Source organism: Poecile atricapillus, chromosome W (assembly GCF_030490865.1).
Source record: "Poecile atricapillus isolate bPoeAtr1 chromosome W, bPoeAtr1.hap1, whole genome shotgun sequence".
Classification (NCBI taxonomy): Eukaryota; Metazoa; Chordata; class Aves; order Passeriformes; family Paridae; genus Poecile; species Poecile atricapillus.
This window is the reverse complement of record NC_081288.1, coordinates 82,178,635-82,205,660: the sequence shown is the minus strand read 5'-3', so window position 1 is coordinate 82,205,660 and position 27,026 is coordinate 82,178,635. Positions and strand designations below refer to the sequence as shown.

At 41.8% G+C, this 27,026-nt stretch overlaps 1 protein-coding gene across 4 annotated transcripts in view; it reads left to right on the top strand.

Annotated features, from left to right (window-relative positions):
• The window catches only part of LOC131592136 (protein FAM219A-like), a 408,033-nt gene that overhangs the window by 376,798 nt on the left and 4,209 nt on the right, over positions 1-27,026 (top strand). For all 4 annotated transcript variants that reach the window (XM_058863437.1, XM_058863436.1, XM_058863435.1 and 1 more), the window contains one exon: positions 3,955-4,057. In XM_058863437.1, coding sequence (XP_058719420.1) covers positions 3,955-4,057 — 103 coding nt within the window. The remainder of the gene's footprint in view (positions 1-3,954; positions 4,058-27,026) is intronic.

Here is a 27,026-nt window from a genome sequence, read left to right as displayed (position 1 = left end):
CCACCCTTCTAGTCCCCATTAACAAAACCTGGCCACACAAATCCAGTAGATAGATTTCCATTCCTCCTGGTAGCCCTCACTTTTTGGCCCCCAGCAACTCAGGATTCATAGCATCCAAGAGGAAGCTGAACTGTTGATTCATGCTTAAGATATTTAGCTGGGGACACTGGCATGGATGCTCCTACCGCACTTACATTGCTTTAGGAATGTTCACTCCAAGCCACCAAATAAGTGAAAGAAGGGGTTTAATAAGAAATCTCATATTGTTCAGATCCACACATTACAATAGCCCTCAGTAAGAGCATAGAAATAGTCATGGGGAGATCTATTGGAGGAAAAAGACAACAAAAGTCCAGATTCATTGACCAAATGAGTAATCTGAGTTAGAGAAGAGCATTAGTGCTTGTACTGAGCATTCAATAGAAAGCAAAGTGTGATGGTCCATTTAAAAAGCTTCATCAGGCCTAAATGTCTTGGCAGAAAATGAAACTTGTAGCCTTTTTTTCTGAGTCAAGTGCCTTCTGCGAATTATACAGCCTCCTAAAGCATTGGCGGCTTGTCTCAGTGCTGTGTATTTGTGGTCAGTGTGAGAAATTACTCTGATTTTGTATCTTATGCCAGAGAGTTATTAGTCTGATCCTTTTCCTGCCAAGTTCAATGAGCATTTATTCAGCTCAGCCATTGGCAGCAGGAGAACTGGGCAAAATTTGTAGGAGTATGAAGTCTTCTTTCCAGGTTCCTCAGTCATGCTCATCACCACAATCTCTAGACATCTCTGATGTTTATTTGAGCCTCAAAAATGTGGCCTTGGACATGTGTCCCCCTGCTTTTACCTGTGTGGAAAGAATAGAGTTGGCCCATCTTGCACTTATACATTCTGGTAGGCATGCTACTTTCCCAAGACAAGTGAGAGAAGGTCCTTTCTCTCCAAAGGAAATAAAATCCACAAGAGAAAAAAAAAAAAAAAACTATATCAGCACATTCCACACACCACAGGGAAGCAGAAGCAAAACAAATTAGCTATTCAGGTTCCCCAGCGTCTTGGTTTTGAGACAAATTTCAGGAGAAAACACCCTGGCATGAGTGTTTCCTCTGTGAAGAAAGGGCTTCAATAACTCCTTTTTCTTCTGCCAATGGGAGAAATGGAAACCAGGGGGTGAAAGTGAAAAAATCAGTTTATTAACAAAAAAAAAAAAAAAGGTGCTTCCCAGGCACAGAAAAAGAAAAAAAAAATTTGAATAAATGTTAGATATTGAAATTGTATAATCTTACACCCCCCCCCCCCCGAAACCCCATATCAGCCTTCTCTTGGCTGCACTTTGCCCTTTGGTGTAATTATAGTCACAGCCAGCAGGGGCGCTGGTGGCTACCCGGCTGGGCAGGGTGGGTGCGATGATTCCGCCGCGGCTGCAGGGGGCACTGTGGCGCGAGTTTCGGCTGTCTCCCTCTCATGTGGACAATGGCAGATGCTGCTGGCGGAATGGGATGGAGAAGGAGCTTCCTTTACGAACCCCCAGGGGCAGCTGATCCCAGTGCCCTCTCTGGATAGCAAAAGGAGCTGTAGCAGGAACCTCAGGAGAAGCAAGCTGGGGCAGCACGACTTCCTGGCAGGCAGAGGGTGAAAAGCTACAGTGTAGCACAAACCCAGAGCAATGGCAGAGATACGGCTGGGGTTGGGCAGCAGCAGTCCGTCTCCCAAACACAGTAGGGAAAAGGCTCTTTGGGATTTGTCACCGGCACTGGTTGGTCCCTAGGTCCGGGCTGTGCTGAAAGCCCCCTGGTGGGAAAACGAGGGTGTTCCTGTGTCTTGGTGGGGTACACACTGGCTCTGGGCTTCCCGACAGCAGAGCAGCAAAAGAAGCCAAGCCGGCAAGCTCAGTCACAGTGCTGAAGCAAAAAAAAATCAAAAAGAAGCAGGCAAAACTCACAGAAACAGCAGGATCCCTGGTCAGAGATACTGGCCACATGTGTCCAGTCAAACAGCCCACGCTGAAAGAGGAAGGGCAGACTTTCACCCCACCCCAAACTTCCTCCAGAAACCCTGGCTTGGCTCCCAAACATAGTCCCAGAGCCAGGGAGGATGGGGTGGGGTGGGGACAGCAGCCACTCCAGGTACAAACAAAACAGATCAAAACCCCCAACATTTGTATGGGATAATAAACCATCCCCAAGACACCCAGCCAGCAGTCTGGTAAACCCCTATTATTCAGGCATGGCACAAAAATTGTTCCCAACATTTTCTTACATTCTGGAGAATATTTTTAACTAGACCCTTTCCTGCCTTTCTGTCCCCATGCTTGTCTTTTCCCTACAAGCCTTTTCTAGCACTGCAGAATGAGATTGCAACAATTAGCTCAACTTTTGTAGCTAATTGCTAGCTCAACCCAACTGATTTCCCACAAGACACAAGGAAGGAAGGACTTTGAACCAGAAAATTGAATATTAGTTTATATGATGACCCATCGTACACGGGCTTCTATCCCTACTGGATGCAGGAACGTATTAATATAGCACAAATACTGCATACCTGCCAACGGCTTAATTTTTGGACCTGAATTCTAGTTGTGAATCTGTGGTGAGAAGTTATTAAGAAAAATAGTCTATCCTAAATGAGAATTTAAATACCTCTTACACTGAATAGAAAAAGAAAGTTTGATGTACTGTCAAAGTTTTAAGGTACATTTCAGGAGCAAGTAGAACAAGCTCTGAAATTTAAGAAAACAATATATTATTTAAAAATACAGCTGCAAAATGTTTCACTCCCTGGAATCAATGTGAGATAAAAGAGAAAGACACACAGGAGACATCACAAGTTGCTAGGAACAGAAGCAGGGTCAATGTTTTCTGTTCTGAGGTGTGTTAGTCTGTTGAGTTGCCATAAAGGGAAACAGTAATAACTCAGGCCTGGTGTCAAGCTAGGCTGAGCTAACACTAAATGGTGGGTGATACTTTGATGGACACACTTTTCTGTCCCCACTGGGCCCGTCAGTGGCAGCCGCAGTAGGAGGAGAAAAAGTAACACAATAAATGCCCTTTAGCAGGCTTTAAAGCACAGTTTTAGAATCCATGCAGCAACCAGGTGCAGTTAGAGGCAAGGTCTCTACCCCAGCTGGTTCTTATCCAGAAGTTTTATGACCATCTTAGTGTGTGTTGTCAACAAGCTGCTGTGAGTTGGGGTGTAGCATGTTGACCTTGGCTGGCTGCTAGGTGTTCACTAAGTTGCTCTATCACTCCCTTTCCCAATGGGACAGGGGAGACAATAAGATGAAGAACAACTGGCAGGTGAGATAAGGCATTTTTATTACAATGAAAAAAAATATAAGCAAGAATCTGTACGTGCATAAGCTAAAGAAAAAAGGTCAATATCTACTTTCCATCAGTAGCAATGTTTGGACACTTCCTGGAAAGCAGGGCTTCAGTACCCATAATGGGTCCTCCAGAAGGCAAACATTGAAGAATCATGAATGCCCCCCTTCCTCCTCTCTCCCTTAGCTTTATATATCTGAGCTGACATCATATGGCATGCAGTATCCCTTTGGCTAATTTGAGTCAGATGGCCTGATTGTGTCCCCTCCCAGGATCTTGCCCACTCCCATCCCTTTGATGGGGGAAGGAATGTCAGAGGGACTGCACTGCTCAGCAGTAGCCAAATTACTGGTGTGTTATCAACATCTGTCCAGCTACTAATACAAAGCACAGCATTGTGAGGGCTGTGGACTTTACCTCAGTTAGACCCAATATAGAGGGTATGTTAGCTTTAGCCTTTGGTGACCTTGGAGACAACGGGACACAGCTCATCCAGCTGTCCTTTACTGAGAGATGGAGAGGTCATATCTGTTGCTATTAATTCTGCTATGCCTTTTGCTGGTATCAAATCCAGGTTTTTGCAGCTGTATGGTGGCCAACCAGGCTGTTGCCCTAATTGTGCTTTCCCCCTTTGTATCCCATATGCAGAGAAGCAGAGAGAGCTGGCTCAGAAGGGCTCCATGAAGAACGGCAACGTGGGAAGCCCAGTTAATCAGCAGCCCAAGAAGAACAATGTGATGGCACGAACAAGGTAAAGGATTAGAAAAGCACTCCTCTGTGCTCTAAGCTTCAATCCCTAATGATTTTAGGATGGGCAAAGATGATGTTCATTGCTATTTGCCTACTGCCAAATGTAACTTTTTTCTAAAAAAATTCTTTTTCGTTTCTTTTTTCTCTTTCTCTGATTCTGCTGCACTTCTTCTGTATTTTTCTTTCCTCCTGGATTTCTCAGTCTCCTCTGAGCTGAGCTCCTTTGGGATCTTCCCTCGTGGGGAGTCCCGCTTATCTCAGTTCTCTAGGTTTGAAGAAATCTCCTGAGCTTGTTAGAATCTTGTTTCTCATGTTTATTAGGATGTTATCACAAAACTTGGCAGGTCTCTCCAGACTGTCTGCACAAGTTTAATTCACTGCAATCTCGCTTATTTTCTTCTGATGGTACAGAATGGCCTTGTGGCTCACTTTGGCTTTGAAAGCACAAAATGTCCCCAAACTTTGCAGTTCTTTTATCTTTATACACATTCTTATCCAATTAACAATAGACACATATTTTATTTTTCTTAATGACCCAATGACCCATCACTTGTGTGCTGCACTGCGGCATTTTCTTTCCAATCACTTACTATTACCCAAAAACCTCTGGAAGAAGAACATGAAGAAGAAAGAGGAAGAAAAAGAAACAGCACCCTAAATCCTCCATCTTGCCTTCTGCTTTCTAAACGAACTTAAACTCTAAGCTAAATTTTTCACCCAGTGACTTAAGAAACTCTCTAATCTACACACTCACACTTTTAGCTTTTTCTATCTAACTTTAACAGTTGTTTTTATGTATCACCATGAAAACATGCTCATGAATTAAATGTTATATGAAATTCAGTGTTTTTCTGGATCTTAGAGTTAAGTATCAGAAACAAGGGCACACACTCTGTGTCTCAGACTCCAACACCAAACACACTTTGAGAGCAGTGATGACCCTTCCTAGAGCTGACACGCCCAAATGCTGTGTTGCATCCCATACCCGGGGGAGATGCAGGGACAGCTGGCCTCAGGACTGGTGACAATGCAGCCTGAAGGAGGCAGAGGCAGCCCAGCCTGGTTGAAATTAGGGGTTTGATATGACTGTTTTACGTGTTCTGGGTAGTCTCACATAACACCTAATCCTGACAGCAGGAGAATGTATGATGCTGCTTCATGTAACACAAACTGGTTTAGAGCTTAGTTCTGCTTTGGCTGCTTTTATCACAGTAGTTCCCCTGTTCCTTTTTGATGATGACTGCCGCGGCGACGGAAAGCCCGGAGCACTGCGACTTCTTTAGAGAGGCAGCCCTGAAAAGGGCTGGGCCGAAACGTGTGTGAGCAGCTTCGGGCAGTCGAGTGATTCCAGCTCAGCTCAGCAGCGGCAGGCAGGCGACACGGGAAGCAGGGACGAGAAAGCTGGTCCAGCGTTCCGCTAAGCACAAACCTTTATTCAGGCAGAGCTTTGGCGAAGGGAGCTAGCAACAGCTAATCTACTGAACAGGGGAAAACCCGGGATATTTATAGGGGAGGAAAGGGGCAGGGGGAGCCCGAGATACCTGTATCGGGGTGGGACAGCAGGGGGGAACACCAATGGGGCACAACAGTTTAACATATCTAACTCAAAGAGCCCTGGGAGCGATACATTGTCTCTCTCTGAGTGAAAGGTGTCTTGCCTCCAGGGGAGAGCTAGGATCTCGGGCTCAGCGGGCTCCTCCGCACCCACAGATGACCCCTTCTCCATACTTACTGACTTAAAAAAGGCTTATGAACAATCCATCTCTGTGTGCTCTGCTATATACCTTCTCCTCACTTGAAACAACATGGTCATACTTTGCTGGAGCTGCTTTGGCACATCTCTGTATGACAGTATCAGACAGTGCTACAAATTGCTGTAAAAAAGGATGTTATTGTATGAATACTTTCATTTAGGATGTTTCTAATGTTTTCATGCAAGCTTTAGTACACCAATGTATCATTTACCTGCATTCAGGAGGAAGGAACCCCCTGAGTCCACAGGATTATACACTTTGCAGTTTTTAGAGGAGGACTTCACTTAGAATGACAGCAGAATATGATAAAGTTGCTTGAATTACCATATATTACGTAGAACAGGAACTGCAGATCAGAGCCTTTCTGTTAATTAATTCCCAAACCTGACAATAGTAGTCATAAATCATGCCAGGACTTTGTCAAGTTTTATTTGTAAGCCCCTGTGATGTTGTTGGAACACACTGCATTTCTCACTGCTCTGTTTGGTTGTTGAGATCATGCAAAGGAGCCAGACCTTTAGTGGCAGCAAGAAATTGGGCAGATGCTTCCACTGGCTTTTCCATGCTTTTTGTCTTCCAAATACAAGCTGAAAAAAATTGGTTTCTTTTGGTAATAGGCTAAATGCTAGTTTCCCAAGAGGAATGGTAGATTTGCTGCTTGAGAATTTTAGAAACACTGAAGTTAGTGAAGGAAGATGGTAAGGGAGGGAAGATGGGATAAGTACAGGTGCCTACTTGTAAAATTAGTGACTTCTTGGAGAGGCTGCCCTTTCTGAGCTGTCAATGAAAAGAAGAGTGATTTGGGTAGGGAAGGACTGAGCAATGACATCCATCAACAAAAACATTAAACAGCCAGTTCGGTCCATTTGTGTACACCTGAGCACTGTTCAGAGGACATGTGTATGACTCCACAGCCAAGCAGAGCCTGCTGGCAGTAGACTTGCTTTTATTAGTTACTTTTCACACAGATTTTAGAAGCATCTCTTGGGATCTGCAATACAGAGTTTTTCAGCCATTGCTTTAGCAGCAGATGTAGCCAAGCTTCATTGTTCTCACATGGCTGGGAGGTGTCTGGCACAGGGTCTCACTGGCCCATGTCTCTTCACGTCCCAGCTCCCTTGGCTTTCTGAAAGCCAAGCAGCATGACAAGCATAGCCCTAGTAATACTTCAGAATGGTTTAGTCTGTTTTGCCACAAACAGGGAACCCCAGGAAGGCAGAAATACCACAAGCTTGTTCAAGCAACTTTTCACAAGATAATGACTGCAATACAATGGGAGATATTCCAGTGGGCTACTCTGCAAAAAATTCAGATTATGGCAGTTCTTAAAAGTCTAAACTGTTGGCTTCCTCTGGTCTCTGCAGGAGGAGAATAAGCTCAAGCCATTTCCACATTTTTAACAGTTTTGCTCTTCTCCTCATCAAACATGTTTTCCTTGATTCAAGCAAACCACATTACCTCTCCTAGTCTCTACTTCACCTTCTCCTCCTTTCTCAAGGCTTTTGTTCTGCATTTTCTGTATGAATTTCTTACATCCAGCTTCTAGTACCAGGTAGCCTTCGCTATTCAGTCTTCTGGGTCAGGGGCACAGCCAGCCTTATAGGTAAAAGGTTCTGAATCCATAAAACAATCAGTCTCCCTAAGAGCAAATAATATGTGAACCAGGTTGAGGTGTTGCTGGCATACTCACTATGAGCACAGGTATTACCAAAAATTCAGTAAAATAAAAAACTCCTTAACATCAATGTAGCATTAAGAAGCAGGCATTCTTTATTTGGCTGGATGCACAGGGGAATAGCTCCTCCCAAAAGCTGTGCACACTGAGTACAGGAAAATTTCTGTTTATATACTGTATTTTGCATGCATATTCTTTTATTGTCCTGGACTAAACATACATACAATAATAATTTTCCCCCAAATCATTGACATATATCCCCTCCCCTTTACATATGTGTTCTTCTGTCCTGGAGGTCTCTCTGGTGGTCCCTGGTGGTAGTAGACCCCAATGTTCCAGATGATCTGGCTGAGTTGGCAGGACACTGAGGCTGGTGAACTTCCAGTTCTCCTTACACAATGGCCTTGTGCAGTTTCCATAAGCCAGTAGTTCTGGAGAACAAGCACTGTATTAGCTCACCAGGTGTATGCCATTTATCATCTGGTATTGGGATTTTGTGAGAGAGACAGGATCACTTACAGATGTTTCAAAGAATGATTTATTATTCTTGTTCCACAGTCTCATGAAGGAGTGAGTATGTCTTCACCTTATTCACCAGATGTTCTTGGTCAGTGGTCCCAAGAGTACAGTTTACAGGGTCTTTTAAAGGTTATTTAGCCAATAAACTAATGCCACAAAAGAATGTTTCTACTTTTACACCAATAACTAATTATTTTGTTTTATATGTCTTTGCCACAGTGCAGACTTTCTTAACCAATCGTATAACACACAAAGCTAAGCTACTTGTTATACCTTCAACTTCTTATTACTTTTATAATTACTTCTATATCTTAACTTTAAAACCTTAAAACTTCCTACAACCTAACTTGATTGCTATAATTTCTAAAGTCCCCTGCCTCTCTGCCACTACTGTCCGCCCCGCAGCAGCCAGGGAGACAGGGGAGATAGAATTAGCTTGTCAAAGAAGAATCTAAAAACGAGCTCTTTGCTGAGATGGCAGTTACAGCTTTATTTCTTGGGATCCTTCAGGGTAAGGTGGCAGGAGGGAAAGAGAAAGAGGTGTCGATAAGCAGTCCTTTTTGAAGACAGGGGAAAGGGGTGGAGGGAATTTACACAACCAATAAGGGCAACTGGGGAGAACAAGATAAGGGAAAGAAACTTACAATTCTACATTTTCGGGGGTACATTTTTTAGGTGATACCATTTTTCCTAACTGCATTACAACACTTGATGTCTTTCTATTTAAACTCACATTCTTGCTTATGATTTTAAATTTGGAAGTCTTTTCCAAGGCTTCAGGTTGAACCCTCTGTTTATGATTGAGCTTGCATTCACAAGATCTTGAGAATTTTCTGTGCTTAAGATTCCTACAATCTGGTAACATTCCCCCCCTTTGAGGCTTGTAAAGCTTGTCTTCTTTGCAAGCCTTCGTAAGCCTCAATTTGCCATTTTACTAACATCATATAAGTTCTTCATGTTGCATTAGAAATCATGCTTTTATGTAGCTTAAAGCAAGCATCATAATCACAATTATTACTATGATCATAATTATTCTTTGCAAAACCGAGGCTAACAACCAGTTAGAGAAAATCCAAATCCTCTAAATATTTTGTTTAACCAGTTACTTTCTAATCCTGCCCTTAATTCTCTGCTGGATGCAGCAACTGATTTTATCCTCTTTATTTGATCATCCAATTTAGCAGTCACATTTGGAATGTGGACACAACAAGTGTTGTTTAAATTCAAGTATCCACATACTCCATATTCATGTAACAGCAATAAGTCTAAGGCAAATCTGTTTTGTGTGGTCATTTTAGTTATGGCTTACAATTGTTCTTTTATTTCAGTGAACCCCAATTGAGTTGCATTTGCTAAAGTTTCCATTTTCAGAGTCAAACTGTGTATGGTTAGTCTATTCCAGAAGATAGATATCTGTGGAGTGAATATGGATTCTAAAATCCATCCCACTATGGTTCCTGTACTGGGGTATTTCCAAGTTTCATCATGTTTAACTTTTCCCCATAATCGGGTTCCTAATGATGACTCCGTCCACAAGGGACATAACGTTAATACTCCCAGTGTCCATTGTACTCTTGATTCTCCCAAGGGCAAATGTGTGGGCCAGATTCTATTACTTCCTACACATGCTGTGGGTCCTAATGACTTTACTGTGTCCTGTTGACAGGCTATACCTCTCCAAGTCTCGTTTTCTGGGTGAGACCAGGTGTCATTAAGAAAGGTAGAATAATTTCTACAAACACATCCTAACCATAGAGCTTGAGCCACAGTCATGAGTTGCTGTATGTCAGGATTATTACTTGTACAAGTGTATACTTGAGTGCAATTCCACTTTTCTTTTATCTTTGTATACTTTTGCCTTGACCTTATTAAATCATAATATTTTTTACCTACCTGTAAGGGGTCTTCTGGGAGGCCTGGATTCACTTCCCAGTCTAGACACCACTAAACTGGATTGATATATTCCCATTGTTCCATTTGAGGGCTGTTCCATATTTCTGGTATTTGACACCCCCAAGGTGTATTAGTGCAGTCTGTAGGCCAATAAATATTTCTTGAGGTTATTTTCAGATCTGGTTTTGAGATATTACAATTCTCAACAGTATCATTCTTATGTGTCCATTGTAAGGAATATTCTCCTTCCATCCCTGTCCAGTTGGCATGGGTGCTATTTCCTTTCCACATGTGTTCTCAAATTTTTGTCAAATTCCTGACTAAAGCTCCCCATGGAACTGGATTTTCTGCAGAGGTTGGTGTTGGCAAACAAGCTGTTATAGAGGTTTCATTCTATAATCTGACAAAATCTTGCACTAGCTTTAAGATCACATATCCCTTCCCAGAGATTAACAATATAGTTTCTATTATGATTATAATTATGCAATTATTTATCATCTTCATTTAGATCAAATAAATAATATCCCCCTAGAAAATCATGTCCTATACTTAAAATAATAGGATTTATATACCCAAAAAAACCCCTCCACAACGTTAATTAATCTTGTTTCTGCTGTGTTTAATATGGTTGCTGGTTTTACTCACGTGTGATGGACCCAGGGTTTGATTCCTTCTACCTTAAGTGCTGTGTAGGTTACCAGGACTTGAGTTGGTCCTTTCCTCTTTTCTTTCAAGGGTTCAGAGTTCCAGGTCTTTACATATACAAAGTCCCCAGGTTGGTATGGGTGAATAGGTGCATTTGAAGCAACTGGTCCCAATAGGGTTATAAACCAATGGAGTCCAGCTAGAGTTTTTCCTAATGAAATTAAGGATAGATTTAAATCTGTTTCTCCCTTTAAATGTATTTCTCCAGGAATGGATGATGTTTGATACCGTCATCCGTACAGCAATTCATAGGGACTTACTTTCATTTTTGACCTCAGCTGAATTCTGACTCGCAAAAGAGCCAGAGGGAGGGCCTGTGACCATTTTAAGGAAGCTTCTTGGAACATTTTGATAATTTGTCATTTCAAAATCTGATTCATCCTTTCCACTTTCCCACTTGATTGTGGTCACCAAGGTGTGTGTAAGTCCTATTTTCTACCCAGGGTTTTGCTCAGCTGTTGTACCACATCTGCTATGAAATATGGGCCTCTATCTGAGGACATCCCAAGTGGCACCCTGTGGACCTGATTTTTCTGAGTCTGAGAGAGTTCCAGCCTGTCAGTGGCTGATCTGTTTCCAAGGGAAAGTCTCTTGAGAACATCTCTTGCTCAAGGACTATTTTTGTAAATAATTTCATTTTCTCAAAACAGTTCTGTACAGCTGTGGTTAGTGTGTTTTTCTCTTCTCCCACCAAAGGGACAGAGAGGTAGTGTTCCCTTTACCAATCATGTTAAACCTGTAGTATAATACCCTATAAAAAGCTGAAAAGTTCAGATAATAAGGCTTTTCCTGAGCATCTCATTCTGGCTGCTGTGATTGAATCCACACTTCTACTTCGTGTCCAACAGCAACAGCACCCCAAATCTTCATATGATTTCTTTAAGCATGATTTTTACCACTTCCCTAGCTTTATTGGTGCAACAGGGAAAGGCTTCTGGCCATATGGAAAGTGTATCTACCAATACTAAAAGATACCTGTACCCATTTTGCCTGGGTAATTCAGAGAAATCTATTTGCCAATAATCTCCAGGTGAATTTTCCTGTTTAATTGTTCCAGGATGTGGCCTCTTCCTATACATGGGATTGTTTTTTAAACAAATTGGACATTTCACTAGGATTGATTTTGCTATTTCAGTCATTCCTATGCTGAGTACTAAGATTTGGAGACTAGATATCATGGACTCAATTCCCCAATGGGTTTTGTTGTGTTCTTTTTCCATTATTTTTCTCATTACAGAAGTTGGAACTATAACCTGTTGGCTGTCTATTTGCCACCATCTCTCCTGATTCTTAGTGGCTTTTAATGTGCTTGCTAAGCACTGATCCTCACTATCATAATTAGGCTTAAATTCAGATATGTCAGTTTGTCTATGTGGTACTAACGCTAGGATGCCTTTTTCAGCTACTCCTCGAGCTGCTTTGTCTGCCAGTTTCCCACTATAACATTAGTTTGTCCAGGTTGATGTGCTTTGCAACTCACCCCCGCCACCTCCTTTGGTTTTTGAATTTCTTCCAAGAGTTGTAAAATTTCTTCTTTGTGTTTAATAGCTGATCCTTGAGCTGATAGCAGTCCTCTTTTCTTCCATATAGCTCCATGGACATGAATTACACCAAATGCATACCTAGAGTCAGTCCAAATATTCACCCTTTTGCCTGCTGCCAAATTCAATGCTTGTTTTAGTGTTATTATTTCTGCCTTTTGTGCTGATGTGTTAATTGGTAAAGATCAAACTTCCAGTACTTCAGTAACGGTCACCACTGCATATCCTGACATCTGTTTTCCATCCTTCAAGAAACTGCTCTCATCTGTGAATAATTCTCAATCAGTATTCTCTATTGGCTTATCTCACAAATCAGTTCTGCTGGAATATACCTGTTTGATAGTTTGGAGACAATAATGTGCTAGGGCTCCTTCATCCACTGCCTTTGGATCGAGAAACATGGCTGGATTTCTGGCTGCTGTCGTCTTCAATTCCACATCATCCTGTTCCAAAACCACAACTTGGTATTTGAACATCCTGCTGGGGGATAGCCAATGCCCCTGCTTTTGCTCTAATACGGATATCACCATGTGAGGGACCAAAACAGTTATGTGCTGTCCAGTTGTGAGTTTCCTGGCTTCTTGTATCAGTAGAAAGGTTGCAGCAACCACTCACAAGCATCCTGGCCATCCTTTGCTCACGTTGTTCAGGTGTTTGAAGAAATAGCCCACAGGTCTCCTCCAGATTCCTGGCTTTTGTATCAGGACTCCCAGGGCTAAATATTGCCTCTCATGTACAAACAGTTCAAAGGGCTTGGTTTAGTCAGGAAGCCCTAATGCAGGTGCTGTCATTAATGCCTTTTTCAGTTCTCGGAAGGCATTTTGGCACTCAGGAGTCCACACCACTTGTCCTTCCTTTGCTTCTTTTAGGGCTTCATAGAGGGTGTCCTGGGTTGATTATGATGTTAAATTGTATCCCCATTCATCCACCTAACCCAGACACAGGTTTTGTATTCTTAAAATTTCATCTAAGAGTAAAAGTGAGTGGAAAAGAAGCACTGAGTCTGTTATCAGAGACTGTACTTGCTCCCCCCGCAGTGGGAGTTTTGACTACAGCACAGACAGACAACAAGAGACAGATCGCCTTGGCTTTCCAACTAGCCGGAGCAGAGAGGTCTTCCTGGACTGTTTTCTTTCCATTTTTCTGAAACGAATCGAACTTGCTCTGAACTGGGGACTCGGGGGAGCACCGGGAGCTTGCACCCGTGGACTACCGGGAGCCCAGCCTAAGTAGCGGCATTTTCCAGCGCCAGAGGGACTGATAACAGAGCGAACACCCACAGGAAAAAGACCCTCTGAAGTTTGTCAACTCTTCGGAACAGTGAGAGGTTTTGTAATTTGGTATTGTTCATTCTTGTGCTGGGTAGTGCTGTGCCTGTGAAATAAACAGGTTTTTTCCGCTTCTCTCAGAGAAATCTCTTCCCAAACCGGTTGGGGGGTGGGAGAAAGGGGCCACGTGGGTTTGCTTCCCGGGGGAGCCCCATTGGAGGTTTTCTCCCAAATTTGCCCTAAACCAGGACAGAGGGGCTTCACTAAAAGTCCATAGTTAAATATCCACAACGGGCACCACCAGACCACTCCCAGAAAGCCTCGTAATTCTCAGATGTTCCATGGTTCTGAAGTTTGGCATTTTGCTTCCTTTCTGTCAAGGTCAAAAATTCTTTGCCCCTGAGTGATCTCAAAGCCCAAATAGTTCACAGTTGTTTTTCCTATTTGAGCTTTTCTTTTAGTTACTCTGTAACCATTCTGTCCCAGAAAGTTCAACAGACTTATAGTCATTTGTAAGCATTGGTTTTGGGTCTCTGCTACCAGCAGAGTGTCATCCACATACTGTAAAACTGCTCCTTCAGTGTTATTTTTCCTCCATTGTTCTAATTCTTTTGCTAGTTGATTTCCAAATAATGTTGGGCTATTTTTAAATCCCTGAGGCAGGATGATCCAGGTTAAAAGAACTTTGCATCCAGAGGTGGGACTTTCCTATTCAAAAGCAATTATTGCATGACTATTTTCCTCCAAGGGTATGCAGAAAAAGGTATCCTTAAGATCAATCATTGTAAACCATTTATATTCCCCTTTTAGTGCTGTCAAAAGTGTGTACGGATTAGCTACTACTGGATGAATATCTGGTACTATTTTATTAATAGCCCTTAAACCTTGCACTAACCTATATTTCCCTTTTTGCTTTTAACTGGTAATATGGGTGTGTTATATTCTGATTCACACTCTTTCAATAACACATATGTCTTGGTTTGGAAGACAGGTGTCTTCTAGGGAGGGCAGGAGCCTCCCTTGGAATGAAAATGTAGATGCCCCTCCATCCGAATTATTATAATTTTGAAATCAGGGGGCTCTCAGGCAGAGATCTAGGGATAGGAATAATAGTTCTTTACTAGGATGTATAACAAGGCAAACAAACAACAATAACTACAGCATTAACAACAAAACAGAAACAGGGACTCCTTGACAGCCTTCTCAGCCAAGACAGGAAAGGATGGAGGAGAGGCTTTGCTTCACAAACCCCCTCGAGCAGTCTGTCCTGGTGCTCCTGCAGGGCGCTGAGGAACACTTAGCTGGGATGGTGTCATGGGGTGACTTTACATTTAAGATAGCTTTGGGAGCTAAGGAAGTTGAAGCTGCTGGTGGCTGATGGGAGTCTTTTCTCCTGACCAATTATCGGTCATTTCTAAGAATTGACAGCAGTTTTGACCATTGAAAAGTGAGATCAACTTATGAACATCCCCTTAAGATGTAAAGCCAGAGCTCTCTTGTTCTCTTTGTTTTCCTGGCTGTGAAAGGTAACAGAGCTCCAGCTGGCCTCCGGTTCCCTGCCCGGGCCATGCGGCCCGGGCAGGGGCTGGGCTGGGCCCAGCGTCTCCCAGCAGGGAGATGAGGCCTGCGGGGCTTGCCCCCGGGATCTGGCCTGGCCAGGCCAGTCTCTGGCTTGGCTGCAGTTTTTGCCGTGACTGAATTCACCAGAGACTCCTGAATAAATAAAGGAAAAATGCTCTTGACCTGCGGCATGCTGAGACAGTGACCACACTCTGCAGAGCAACCATGAAGAATCTTCCATCGAAGACAGCTCCAGCTGCTGCTCCAGCAGAGATCACAGAACTATCTACAAAGCCTGGGCAAGATTTTAATGCTTTCATTACCCAGATGAGACTTGCAGATTAATCCTTTTATCCAGAGAGAGAGAGAGAGAGATCAACATGTAGAGAGACTTTATAAACTATCAGAGACAGTAAAGAAAGGAATTAAGCTACAGAAAAGGTAGAGAATAAGGAGATGCTTTATAAGCTGAAATATTTTTCAGTTAAAGCTATGGAGATGGACAATAGTGTCCTGAAAAAACTCCTTTAATTCATGACAGTGTATATAGGGAGGAATGGAGTGTTCAAAGTGTGGATTTTGAGCAAAAGGTGGAGTAATTGTGATACAGTGAGGTGCTGGAACTGAGTGAAGAGAAGTAATAGTTGAAGATTTGGGGCCGTTGTAAAGGCAAAGAGAAAACTTCTGTTTTCCAGGGAAGCTCACAGAGACAAATAAAGAGAACTTTTGCCTTTGAATAACTCATCCTTAAAAAGGACATCTCTAGACTCATTGACCCATAACACACCTCAGAGTGATGTGAAATGGGAGGAGTGAAGTGATTACAGGATTTCCAGGCAGCTGGCATCAGAAAAATAGAAAGCTATAACAGAAGTAGCTTTCTTGTGAGGAACTCCATAGATTAGCAGAAAAAGACTTCTGTTTCTCTACAAAGGCTGATGAAAAGACTCTAGCAGGAGTTGGGACTGTTTTAAACACCAAAGTTCCAAAGCTTTTTTTCTCTATGTTGTCATGTGAACAAGGGAATGGTGGGTAGTGTGGGATAAAGCGGTTTTCTGGAAGTTTATTCTGGTGTTCTTATTCTTGTAGTTTTGTTAATAAACTTTCTTTATTTCCTTTTAAGTTTTAAGCCTGTTTAGCTCTTGTTCTAATCCATATCTCACAGCAAGAAATAAGTAATTTTTTAGTTACTGGTTTAAAACCATGACAGATGGCAGAAATGAGTAGGAATCCTGGGCCAGTGGGTGAGGTGTATCAGCAGCTCCATGGCGGTGGCTGGCACTGCCACACGTCCCGGCAAGACAGGAGGTCCGAGGCCCACCAACAGAGAAGGAAGAAGAGAGAAGAAGAAGCAGCAGCTCCGTCTGGGTGATGGCGAATTCCCTTCTCCCAGCCCCAACAGATCCCAGTGAGAGTTCTGCTCTGAAGCTGAAGAAACCAGCCTGCCCCTAGATGCCCCTGCCCTCCCTTTTTCCAGTCCCCTTTCTCCCCTGGGCCCAGCTGAACTCTTTGTGTTTCTCAGGCACCCACTAAGTACCAGCAGTCAGATTACCCCACCACTGATGGGTATTGAGAGACCGCCAGCTATTCACCACTCTTCACAGAAGTAAACGTGAACGCCATTTATTTCTATCTTTAGCACACCTTTTAAAGGGTTCTACAGGGTCCGCGGCCTAAGCAAGTTACTATTGGCTAATACATACAGGTTTACATTCTTTCTCTTATACACAAGGATATTTTTTTGCTTTACTCTCTCTTCTGCAGGAAGGTTTCAAGGACTTTAGCCTTTAATATCACGACTTATTTCAAAGACTGGCTTGTGCAGACAGGCCTTTACTAATATATAAAATATATCAACAATTCCCCCTTTCTCTTTTTGCACAAACCAGGCCTTGGATGTGACTCATTCTATACTCTTATGAAGACAAGATAACATACAACTTAGACTGTCATCCCAATTAACATTATAAGTAAAGTCCATCCCCCTTCTAGCACAAGAGACCTCAACCATCCAGTGATGCCCCAGCTGGCGAACCAACTTCTAATGGGGTCACTATCTTCTTTCAGGGCATGTAACCCATCCTGTAGCTGTTGTAGTTGCTCATGGATGGAAACTGAATGATCAGTAAGATTCAAGCAGCACATGCCTTCAAATTCCTCACAACCATGTCCTTGTGCTAAGAGCAAAAAGTCAATTGCAGCTCAATTTTGTAATACTGCATGACGTACACTACTCACATCGGCTGAAAGTTCACTTAACATTGTGGATGTTAAGTTCAATTCTTCCTTAGTCTAACAAGCGAGCCTTTTTAGAGTTGTTGAGCCTTAATTCATTCAGGCTTCACTTTGACTGTTTGATGTTTTTCACTTTGCTAGCTACATTCAGCAATTGGTGTAAGCTTGGATGGAACAAAGTAAATATCCCAAGATAACAGGGTCCTCTATGTAGATTAGCAGGAATCCCATTCCATGCTCTATCTCCACAGATTAGGAATATGGAACTAGGCAATCGCTTTGGTAATTGTCCTGTGAGATTGTACCACAAATAAAGGCTTTACTTTCAGTGGTAGTAACGAGATCAGCTATAGGGCTGACTGCATCCCAGTGCTGCATTACTTTATTGGAATGACTTTTTGTTGGGGGTTCAAACATTATCCATCCACCTGAGGTATTGGTGGAATTTAACAAACCTAATTCTTCTGAGGGCTGTATGGTAACATTGAGAACTTTGATAACTTTTGCTTGCCAACAGGATTCAAGTTGTCTTAATGTGAAGCCAATGGTGCGATTGCACTCTTGCAACATTGCCAATTGATTCAGTCGAGTCTCATTAGTAATTAAACCTTTAAATGCTGGAGGATCCCATTCACGGACTCCTATGAGACAGGTGTGAAAGGATCTCCAGGGGTGGCTAGGCTCAGACACATTAACCTTTGGCCAGTTCAATGTGCCAGAGTGACCCACATGTTCTGTCACTTTTGGATGTTAGTTAGCAGACAGCTGGTCACGACTAAACACAACACAATTACCATAAGCAGTGGTTCCATGTAAATGACATCATATTTGCAAACTCACAGCTAAAACTTTAACGTTAAATGAACTTTCAAAGATGCTTACACTACCTCTTGAAGGAGAGGGAATGCTTATACTTTATACTAACATAACAATTACTACACAGGCTAAACTCTATATCTTAAACTATTATCTAACAACTTTTAACACGCGTGCTCTGGTATATACGTAGTCTAAGCGTGAAAGCAATTTGCTGAAAGGGTAAACACACAACTACAATTTGCTTTATATACTGTTAGATGGAGTCTACACTTTTCTTAGATCTTCTACAGAATTTCCGTCACAAACAGACTATGATTTAACACGATTCAGTCTTGGAACGTTCACTGCTCTCGTGATGTCAGCTGGCAGCTGATCGGTGACTGAGGGCTTTGATGTTCAAATTGTTCTTCACATCCTTCTAAATCTTAAAGGATAACTGAAAAATTGGTAGAGACACAACATCATAATAACAACATAAAATTTCTGTTGGCAACTGTCTGTGTAGTGTTCAGACACAACTGTGTCCTGACAGGTCTACTTATGATCCATGTCTGGAGTACCAAGGCTGTGTGATGACTTCTCTGTACACTGGATCTCATGTGTTCAGAGGCACACAGTCTGGTCAGATGAACAGGTGACCTTTTTGAACCTGCCAACAAAACACAGACACTTCTCTCCTTGAAGTTAATGAATTACACTAATTAAATGCTTTTAGGGCATCAATTTCCCCCATTTTCTTAAAAAAAATAAAAATGAGATGTACTTCTGTTATAAACATCAACACAAAACCATATACACAATGAATAAGAACCTATACCAGTTAAAAATCAATTAAATCATAAACATTATTAATAACATATGTAATATAAAACTACTATTAATTACTAAAACACTGCACCAGCATCCCATAGTTTGCAAACAAACAGAAACAACAAAAATCATCAGTGAAGGATTGGATAACCACCTCCGGAAATGATTCTCCAAGCCCACTTCAAAATTGATCCAGCTGTCATATTAATAGGGTCAAATTGCTGAGTCAAAAAGTGACTCAAATACTGATTTGGTACAGAAAACATCTGGATCTGTTAGCAAATATTCTGTCCAGGTAAAGTCAAGGCTTGGCCAGGGCCTAGGTTTTAAACTGGAAAGATGCCTCTTAACTCATTTCTAAAACAAGGTTCTCAGTAGTAGCAGCTATGAGATGCTTACAGCACAGCAAACTGTTGAAATGAATTTGTACAAAGCAAATGATCAGAAGCCTTAGGTACCAGACCAATTAAACCATTCAGCAGTTGGTTTAATCTGAAACCTCTCCCATGGCAGCTGATCCTCAGCAATGGTACATCTTAAAATTCTGGAAACACTGAAAAATAAGAAAGCTATAAAAAACAAAAACTGCAGAGATTGCAACAACCAGTAGAACTCCTGATGAAGTCAAGGGTGTCACAGACTGCATTCACTTTTATCCACAAGCAGGTGTTCATCAGTGTTCTATCACAGCTGTTTCAGTTGTAGTCATCTTCATTTCTCTAGGAAAATAACTATACTTTGCAGTTTAAACAAGTGTCTCCAATAAAACATAAAAAAAATTAAATTAAACAATATTTAAACCTGACAATAATTATTTATGACAAAAGGAAATAACAAAACCTTAAAAGAATATCTAAGTTATACAACTTAACTTAAAAACATTCAAGCCTAAACATAATAAAACGTAACTATTCTTAATTCTATTAACACTTAATCTATATTAAATAGAAACATAACTTAATCTTATTCTGTTACTACAAAAAGCAGCTAAAAGTTTGATATATACCTTTTAAATACAATATAACAATAACATGGATTCGCTATAAAGATTATAAAAATGTAACAAATATATCACAATTCTATGTCATGTCATCTAGCTTTGAGAATAACTCACAGTAACTGCAAATGTTACTAAAAATACTTATTCATAACAGAAATTTGCCTAGTATATGTTTAAATTGGTTAGGATGTTAAAGTGCAGTTTTTCTAGAGAAAAACCACAACAACACAGGATTTGGCAAATTGCCATTCAGCTTTTGTAGCACTTTTCAGGAACATAAAGTCCAATTCTCAAACTAAAATCCAAAATCCAAATTGGTATATATGCAGTTATCTGTGTTTTATATAACAAAAGGACTCACATTGAAATTACCTTATTAAAATTGTGGAGAAAACAAGCAAATAGATAATACATGCTTTAACTTAACTTTGTCTTGTACAGTAAAGTTCTCTTAACTAATTATTTTTTAAACCACAAATCTCTTCTGTAGATAACATTAATTGGAAGGTTTTCCTAGTAGTTGTAAATCACACCATATTTTAACCTTAGGTTCTAAAACCAGTTATTGCAAGGTAACTTTTGTTAATATTCACCTTAAACACCTTTTTCTCTTCTTTTTTTTTTTTTTTTAACTTTCAAAGAATCACAATAATTTCTCTAGTAAAACTCTAAAAACTGCAACTGCATAAACTCATAATTACTTAAAACACAAAATTAACTCTAAAAGGGTATATAAAAACATTTTAAAAAACCAATGAATCATGACTTTTTAACAAACTGGGTACTATCCTGGTGCTTTTTCTTAGAGAGTGAGCAGGGGAGTGGACTACCCGCCCTGCTGCTGTTCTGCTGCTGTTATCTTTCTTCACATTCTCCAAATACTCTTGCAGAGAGAAAAAACGGAGAGAAAGAAAAAAAAGAAACTCACAAAGTTAACTTTAACAAATGCAGTTTTTTTCTCTCAATTTCTCTCTCGTTGTTTGCAGACAGAAGAAAAAAGGGCACGATTTTTGCAAAAGTAGGCGATGTTACACAAAAAGTCTCTTAGGGCCAGGTGGTAACAATGGTGACCATTGCAGCTTATCAACTTCTAATTACAGTGATGAATTTTGAACTAGATACCATATAGTTCAAGATTTTTTGGCTATTTTGTCTCTCTTTGAAGCTGTCTGAGCCACCTGTTTCTGCTCAGCTGCTTCTGTAATTGTTCAGAGTGGCCTTGGAACTTTTCTTGCACTGCCTCTGCCCCAAGGGTGCCTTTGTTCTCAGTGCACACCTCAGTGCTCCCCCATGTCCCCCTGGTTCGGGTGGAAACCAGTCTAAATTTGGCTTCTTTTCTTCCAGGGTAGTAAAGTTGGAACTTAAATAAGATTGTAGTGTTAAGAGTGACTCCAAAAGTGAAGCAAATAGTTCCGGATGTATCACATCCTGCCATAACTGAACAGATTCTGTTTGTTGTTTCAGCGTTCGCTGTAGAATTTCTTTCTTATTATTTTCTTCTCTCTGACTCTGCCTCCCTCTTTCCATGTGCAGCATAGATAGGAGTGCTTGCCCAGCAGTGGGAGATAAAGGCATCTGCCGCTGTGATGCAGGTAGAATTACAGGGCTCATAGCCTCAGCATATCTCACTTTTCTGTTTTTGAAGGTATTAATGACAATGTGCCATGTTGGACTGAGAGACACAGTGTCCTTGCTCTTTTCCGTGATTGCCGTTTCCCATATCAGAGCACTTAAATCCGTCCGTTCCTTCACTGCAAAGAGCAGTGAGAGCACTGCCAGATGCCCGTGACAATTAGCCCATATAATGAGCATATCCAGGTCTTTTTCCCTGGCTGCTTCGCCTCGTTTAATGAGAATGCTAAGAAGCAGTTTTTTCGCTGCCGCAAATTCCACATCCATGCTAGTGGCAAACGGTGGGGGGGAAGGTCGCGACCCCTCTACAACGCCCCCGCCTCTCGGACTCCCCCAGCGACTCGCCTCCCTTTATTCGCGAGCCGCCTATCCAGTACCGATCCAAGGCAGCATCTATCTGCACTCAGATCCACTCCACCAACCTCGGTCCAAGGCTCCGTCCCACCGTGTGTGGACCCACCAAAGCCTTCCTGCCTGCAGGGTGTCTTCGAGAGACTCTCTATTGAGAGACTGCCAGCTATTCACCACTCTTCACAGAAGTAAACGTGAACGCCGTTTATTTCTATCTTTAGCACACCTTTTATAGGGTTCTACAGGGTCCGTGGGCTAAGCAAATTACCATTGGCTAATACACACAGGTTTCCATTTTTTCTCCTGTACACAAGGATATTGTTTTGCTTTACTCTCTCTTCTGCAGGAAGGTTTCAAGGACTTTATCCCTTAATATCACGACTTATTTCAAAGACTGGTTTGTGCAGACAGGCCTTTACTAATATATAAAATATATCAACATTGTAGGGTCCTCCAGCATTCCTAATGCCATTCTGGATGATTTCTTAGGGTGAAAAACAAGTCAACATAAGGAACTTTATCTCATTTATTTTCCTTTCTACAAACAACACTTTTTACAATATTGTGTTATACTGTAATGTTCCATCCTTTGGCCACTTCTCTTGACCTTCCAGAGTGTAAAATGGCTGCCATTTATTACAAACTTATAAAATTTTTTCATGCATGAGGGGATCACCCCCAATTTTTTTCCAGTGTTTCAAGATGCATCCCAGTGGTGACACCTGTGGAACCTCTTTCGAGGTTTTGTTTCCCATTATAACCAATTACTGTTAAGGAGCTCCTTTGAAGGGACTCTAACCCCTCCCTTTTTGAAGGGACTCTAAACCTTCCCTTTTCCCACCTTAGGTACTTTTACACCAAACCCTGCAAAGCTTTTGCTGTGCCTTACAGGTCACTTAACAGTTAACACCTTTAAAGTAAAGAATGCCTTTGTCTTACCAGGGGTCTTGCTCTGATTTCATTCAGACCAGGGATCGAAGGGTCTCCCTGAGAATCCCTCGGTGCTGGCTGGAGGTCCTGCAATCCCTTGGATTTGTTGAAATTCAGGAGTCTGTTCCACCTGTGTCACCAAAACTGTTAACAAAAATTCGGTAAAATAAAAAACTCCTTAACATCCATGTAGTATTAGGAAGCAAGCATTCTTTATTCGGCCAGATGCACAGGGGGGATAGCTCCTCCCAAAGCCGTAATGCTGAGTACAGGAAAGTTTCTGTTTATATACTGTATTTTGCATACACATTCTTTGTCCTGGACTAAACATGCATATGATAATAATTTCCCTGAAATCATTGACATATATCCCCTTCCCTTTATACATGCATTCTTTTGTCCTGGGGGTGTCTCTGCTGGTCTTTGGTGGTAGTAGACCCCAATGTTTCAGATGACCTGGCTGAGTTGGCAGGACATTGAGGCTGGTGAACTTCAGTTCTCCTTACTCAATGGGCATTGTGCAATTTCCACAGGCCAGTAGTTTTGGAGAACAAGAATTGTGTTACTTCACCAGGTATAGGCCATTTATCATCTGCTAACACAGGCAGAGTCCACACCACCATCTGCACCACTTCTGCACAGACAAATATTGTAGCCTGCTCTGAGGATAACCTAAACTCAGATTTTGTCATAATGTATTTCATGTTAAGTGATTAAAACCACCAAGATGAGAATCTCATGCTAGGACACATGCAGATGAAAGCAGCTCTGACTGCAATCTGGCTTTGTTCCAAGGACAGTGGAAAGCAAGCATAAAAACAATCAGGATGCAAAGGAAAGATTTAGATTGAGGGCAAAGACATGATTACAATTTTTGTCTGTTGCAAAAACAATGGAAGTTCTGTGTTATTATGAAACAGACATTTCTCAAGAAAAAGATGTAGTATGGAAGATCAGACAATTTCCTTCAATCACCGAAATGTAGTGATTTTTAAAAATTGATTAAATAGCACCGCAAAGGGCTCTTCTCCTAGATCCCCTGTTTTGTTCACTCATGTTCAGTTTTGTGGGTGAAAGAACTTGTGAAGTGGATACCACTGAATTAATGTATTTTCCTTATTGTAAAAGCTATGAAGCCTGTATTTCAACACACAAAATCTATCAAGTAATGAAAGGTGCAGAGTCATCATTAGCCTTTTTTATACTTCTGGTGAAGTAAAAGTATATAAAGTAATAGAATTGTAAAAGGGCTAATCTGACTAGACTTTTGTGTTGCACCCACCAGCTCATATTCCTCATATTACTAAATTTAGGAGTGAGACCTCAAAATGGTTGTATTGTGGAGGACTGTGTAGGAGCTTATGCAGAAAGACCAAATCTCTGATTTTCAATAGAAGAATAGTAGGAACACCAAGCCTCTGCCTTTCCTTAGCTTCCTTCTCACATTTATTTATTGCTAGTGTCATGTACTCATTGCTAGAGGAAAAAAAAGAAATTACTAGAGGATAAAATGAGCAATCTGATACAAGCAGTGCTAGTGTGATGGATTAGCTTTTAAGAAACAAAGGGAAACACCTAAGGAAGTTAAAGCTGCCGGAGGCTGATGGGAGCTTTTCTCCTGGCCAATAATGGGCCATTTCTGAGAATTGGCAGTAGTTTTGACCACTGAAAAGTGAGATCAACCTGTGAACACCACCTTAAGACCTAAGCCCAGGAATTTCTTGCTCTCTTTGGTTTCCAGCTTTGAAGAGGTAACAGAGCTCCGGTTCAGCCTCTTCCTCCCAGGCCAGACAAGGCCGCGGTGGGGAGTGGGGCTGGCCGGAGTTCTGTGGGTCCCGGGGAGGATGGAGACTGTGAGGTCACAGGAGCCCCTTCCCAGAGCACTCGCTGGGCCTTGTACAGCGGGCCTGCCGGGCCAGGCCGGTCCCTGGCTCGGCTACAATTTCTGCCACTGATGAGTTTCACCAGAGACTGCTGAGTAAGGGGAGGGAAAGCCATTGACCTGTGGTGTGCTGAGACAGTGGTCACACTCCTCCAGAGCAGCCATGGAAAAAAATCTTCCATCGCAGACAGCTCCAGCCGCTGCTCCGGCAGAGATCACGGGACCATCCACAAGGCCTGGGCAAGATTTTAACCCTTTCACTACCCAGATGAGACTTGCAGATTAATCTTTTTTTCCAGAGAGAGGGGAAGAGAGTGAGTGATCAAAATGTAAAGAGACAAACTATCAAAGACAGTGAAGAAAGAAATTAAGCTTCAGATGGGGGAGAGAAATAAGGAAATGCTGTAATAAGCTGAAATATTCTTTTGCTAAAACTATGGAGATGGAGAATAGTGTTCTGAAAATCTCCTTTAATTCATTACAGTATTTTGAGGGGAATGGAGTATTTCAAAGTGTGGATCTAAGCAAATGGTGAAGTAGTTGTGATCCCATGAGATGCTGGAACAGAAAAAGAGAAGTGATAGTTGTTGAAGATTTGTGGCCTTCAAGAGACAGAGAAAATTTCTGTTTCCAGAGATGATCACAAAGACAGATGAAGAGAACTTTTTGCCTTTGAATAACTCATCCTTAAAATGACACCACTTGACCTATGGCCCATGAACACACCTCAGAGTGGTGTGAAATGAGAGGAAAGAACTGATGGCAGAGTTTTCCGGGCGGCTAGCATCAGAGAAATAGAAAATCATGAGAAAATTGGTTTCTTGTGAAAAACTCCATAGATTGACAAAAGAGAACTTCTTTTTCTCTACAAAGACTGATGAAAAGACTATAGCAAAGTTAGGATTGTTTTAATCACCAGGGTTTGGTTTTTTTGTCTCTATGTTGTCATGTGAACAAGGGAATGGTTGGGTGGTGGGGAAAGAGGGTTTCTGGAGGTTTTATTCTGGTTTCTTATTCTTGTAGTTTTGTTAATAAACTTTCTTTATTCTTTTTAAGTTTTAAGCCTGTTTTTCCCTTCTTCTAATCCATATCTCACAGCAAGAAATGAGTAAGTTTTCTAGTGATTTTTTAGCTAATGCCTTAAACTTACGACATTTATTTGGTGCAGTGGCCGGGAAATGAAACTGGCAATTCTAAACTACTACAGCTAGTGATCAGGTTCATCAGAAGGAAGTGTGGAGTGTCCAAACTCTTTTTTCTTCCAGGGAGGAGTGTGTTCTCAATGCATGTCCAGTGCTCATCCCTGTGAAACTGCTCTGAACTACCCAGACACACAGCCTGCTTCGTCTGAATTGCACCCATTTAAATGTCTTCAGTGATAAGGGAGGATTTGCAAGGAAGTTGTCTTGCTTTAAAAAATCTAGATGTCTGCCAAGGGAGGTGGGAACCTTCCTGGAATGGAAGCATGACCCCCTCCCTTCAAATTATTATAACTTTGAAATGATGGGGCTTCCAGGAAAAAATATGGGAAAGGAATAACAGTTCTTTACCAGCAAATATATATATGTATATGAAACAGAATGGAACAAACACTAATCCCCAACAACCAAAGTTTTCCCACCTTTTAAGCATCACTTTCCCATTTGGTGTAGTTATGACCACAACTGGCAGGGGGCACTGGTGGCTCTGGTAAGGCAACAGCTGCAGCAACTCTCTTGCAGCCAGAAGAGGGTGCTAGCAGGCACCAGTGAGGCAGGGAAGGTGTGATGATTCCCCCACGGCTTCAGGGGGAACTTCAATGTCAGCTCGGCAACCTCCTCAGGTTGTGATGGAGTTTCAGGTAATGGGGAAGAGAGGAAATTTCTCCTTTTACAAACTCACAGGCAGCAATCAGGTTAGGTACCACCCCTGGCAGCAGGCAAGAGTGGTGAAGGCAGGCAGATCTGATCAGGCAGCAATCAGTCTCTGTACCACCACCACCGGCAGCAATGGTGAAGGCGGGCAGATCCAATCCTGGTGCCAAATTACAATGTAGCAGTACTCCTGGCCAGATACACACACTCCCCCACCCATGCAGCCACTCCCCTTGGTCCCTGAACTGGAAGGGAAGATGTCGAGATGCAACACTGGTGGCTGGGTTCTTTTCCCTCTTGGACTGAGATTGATGAGAGAGGCAGTTTTCTCTTGTTCGAACTTGGTTGTTTATTTTTCTCTTATCTATACTACATATATACAGACTACAAGGAGCTATATACACTAAGATAGAGAGGTGCAAAATGGCTAACAAAGAGCTTCTTCCAGGTCCTTTATATGTCTATTTGTCCAATTAATGAATTCCAAGTAAATTATTTTTCTTAGTGACCCAATCACCTGACACCTGTGTGCTGCACTGTGGC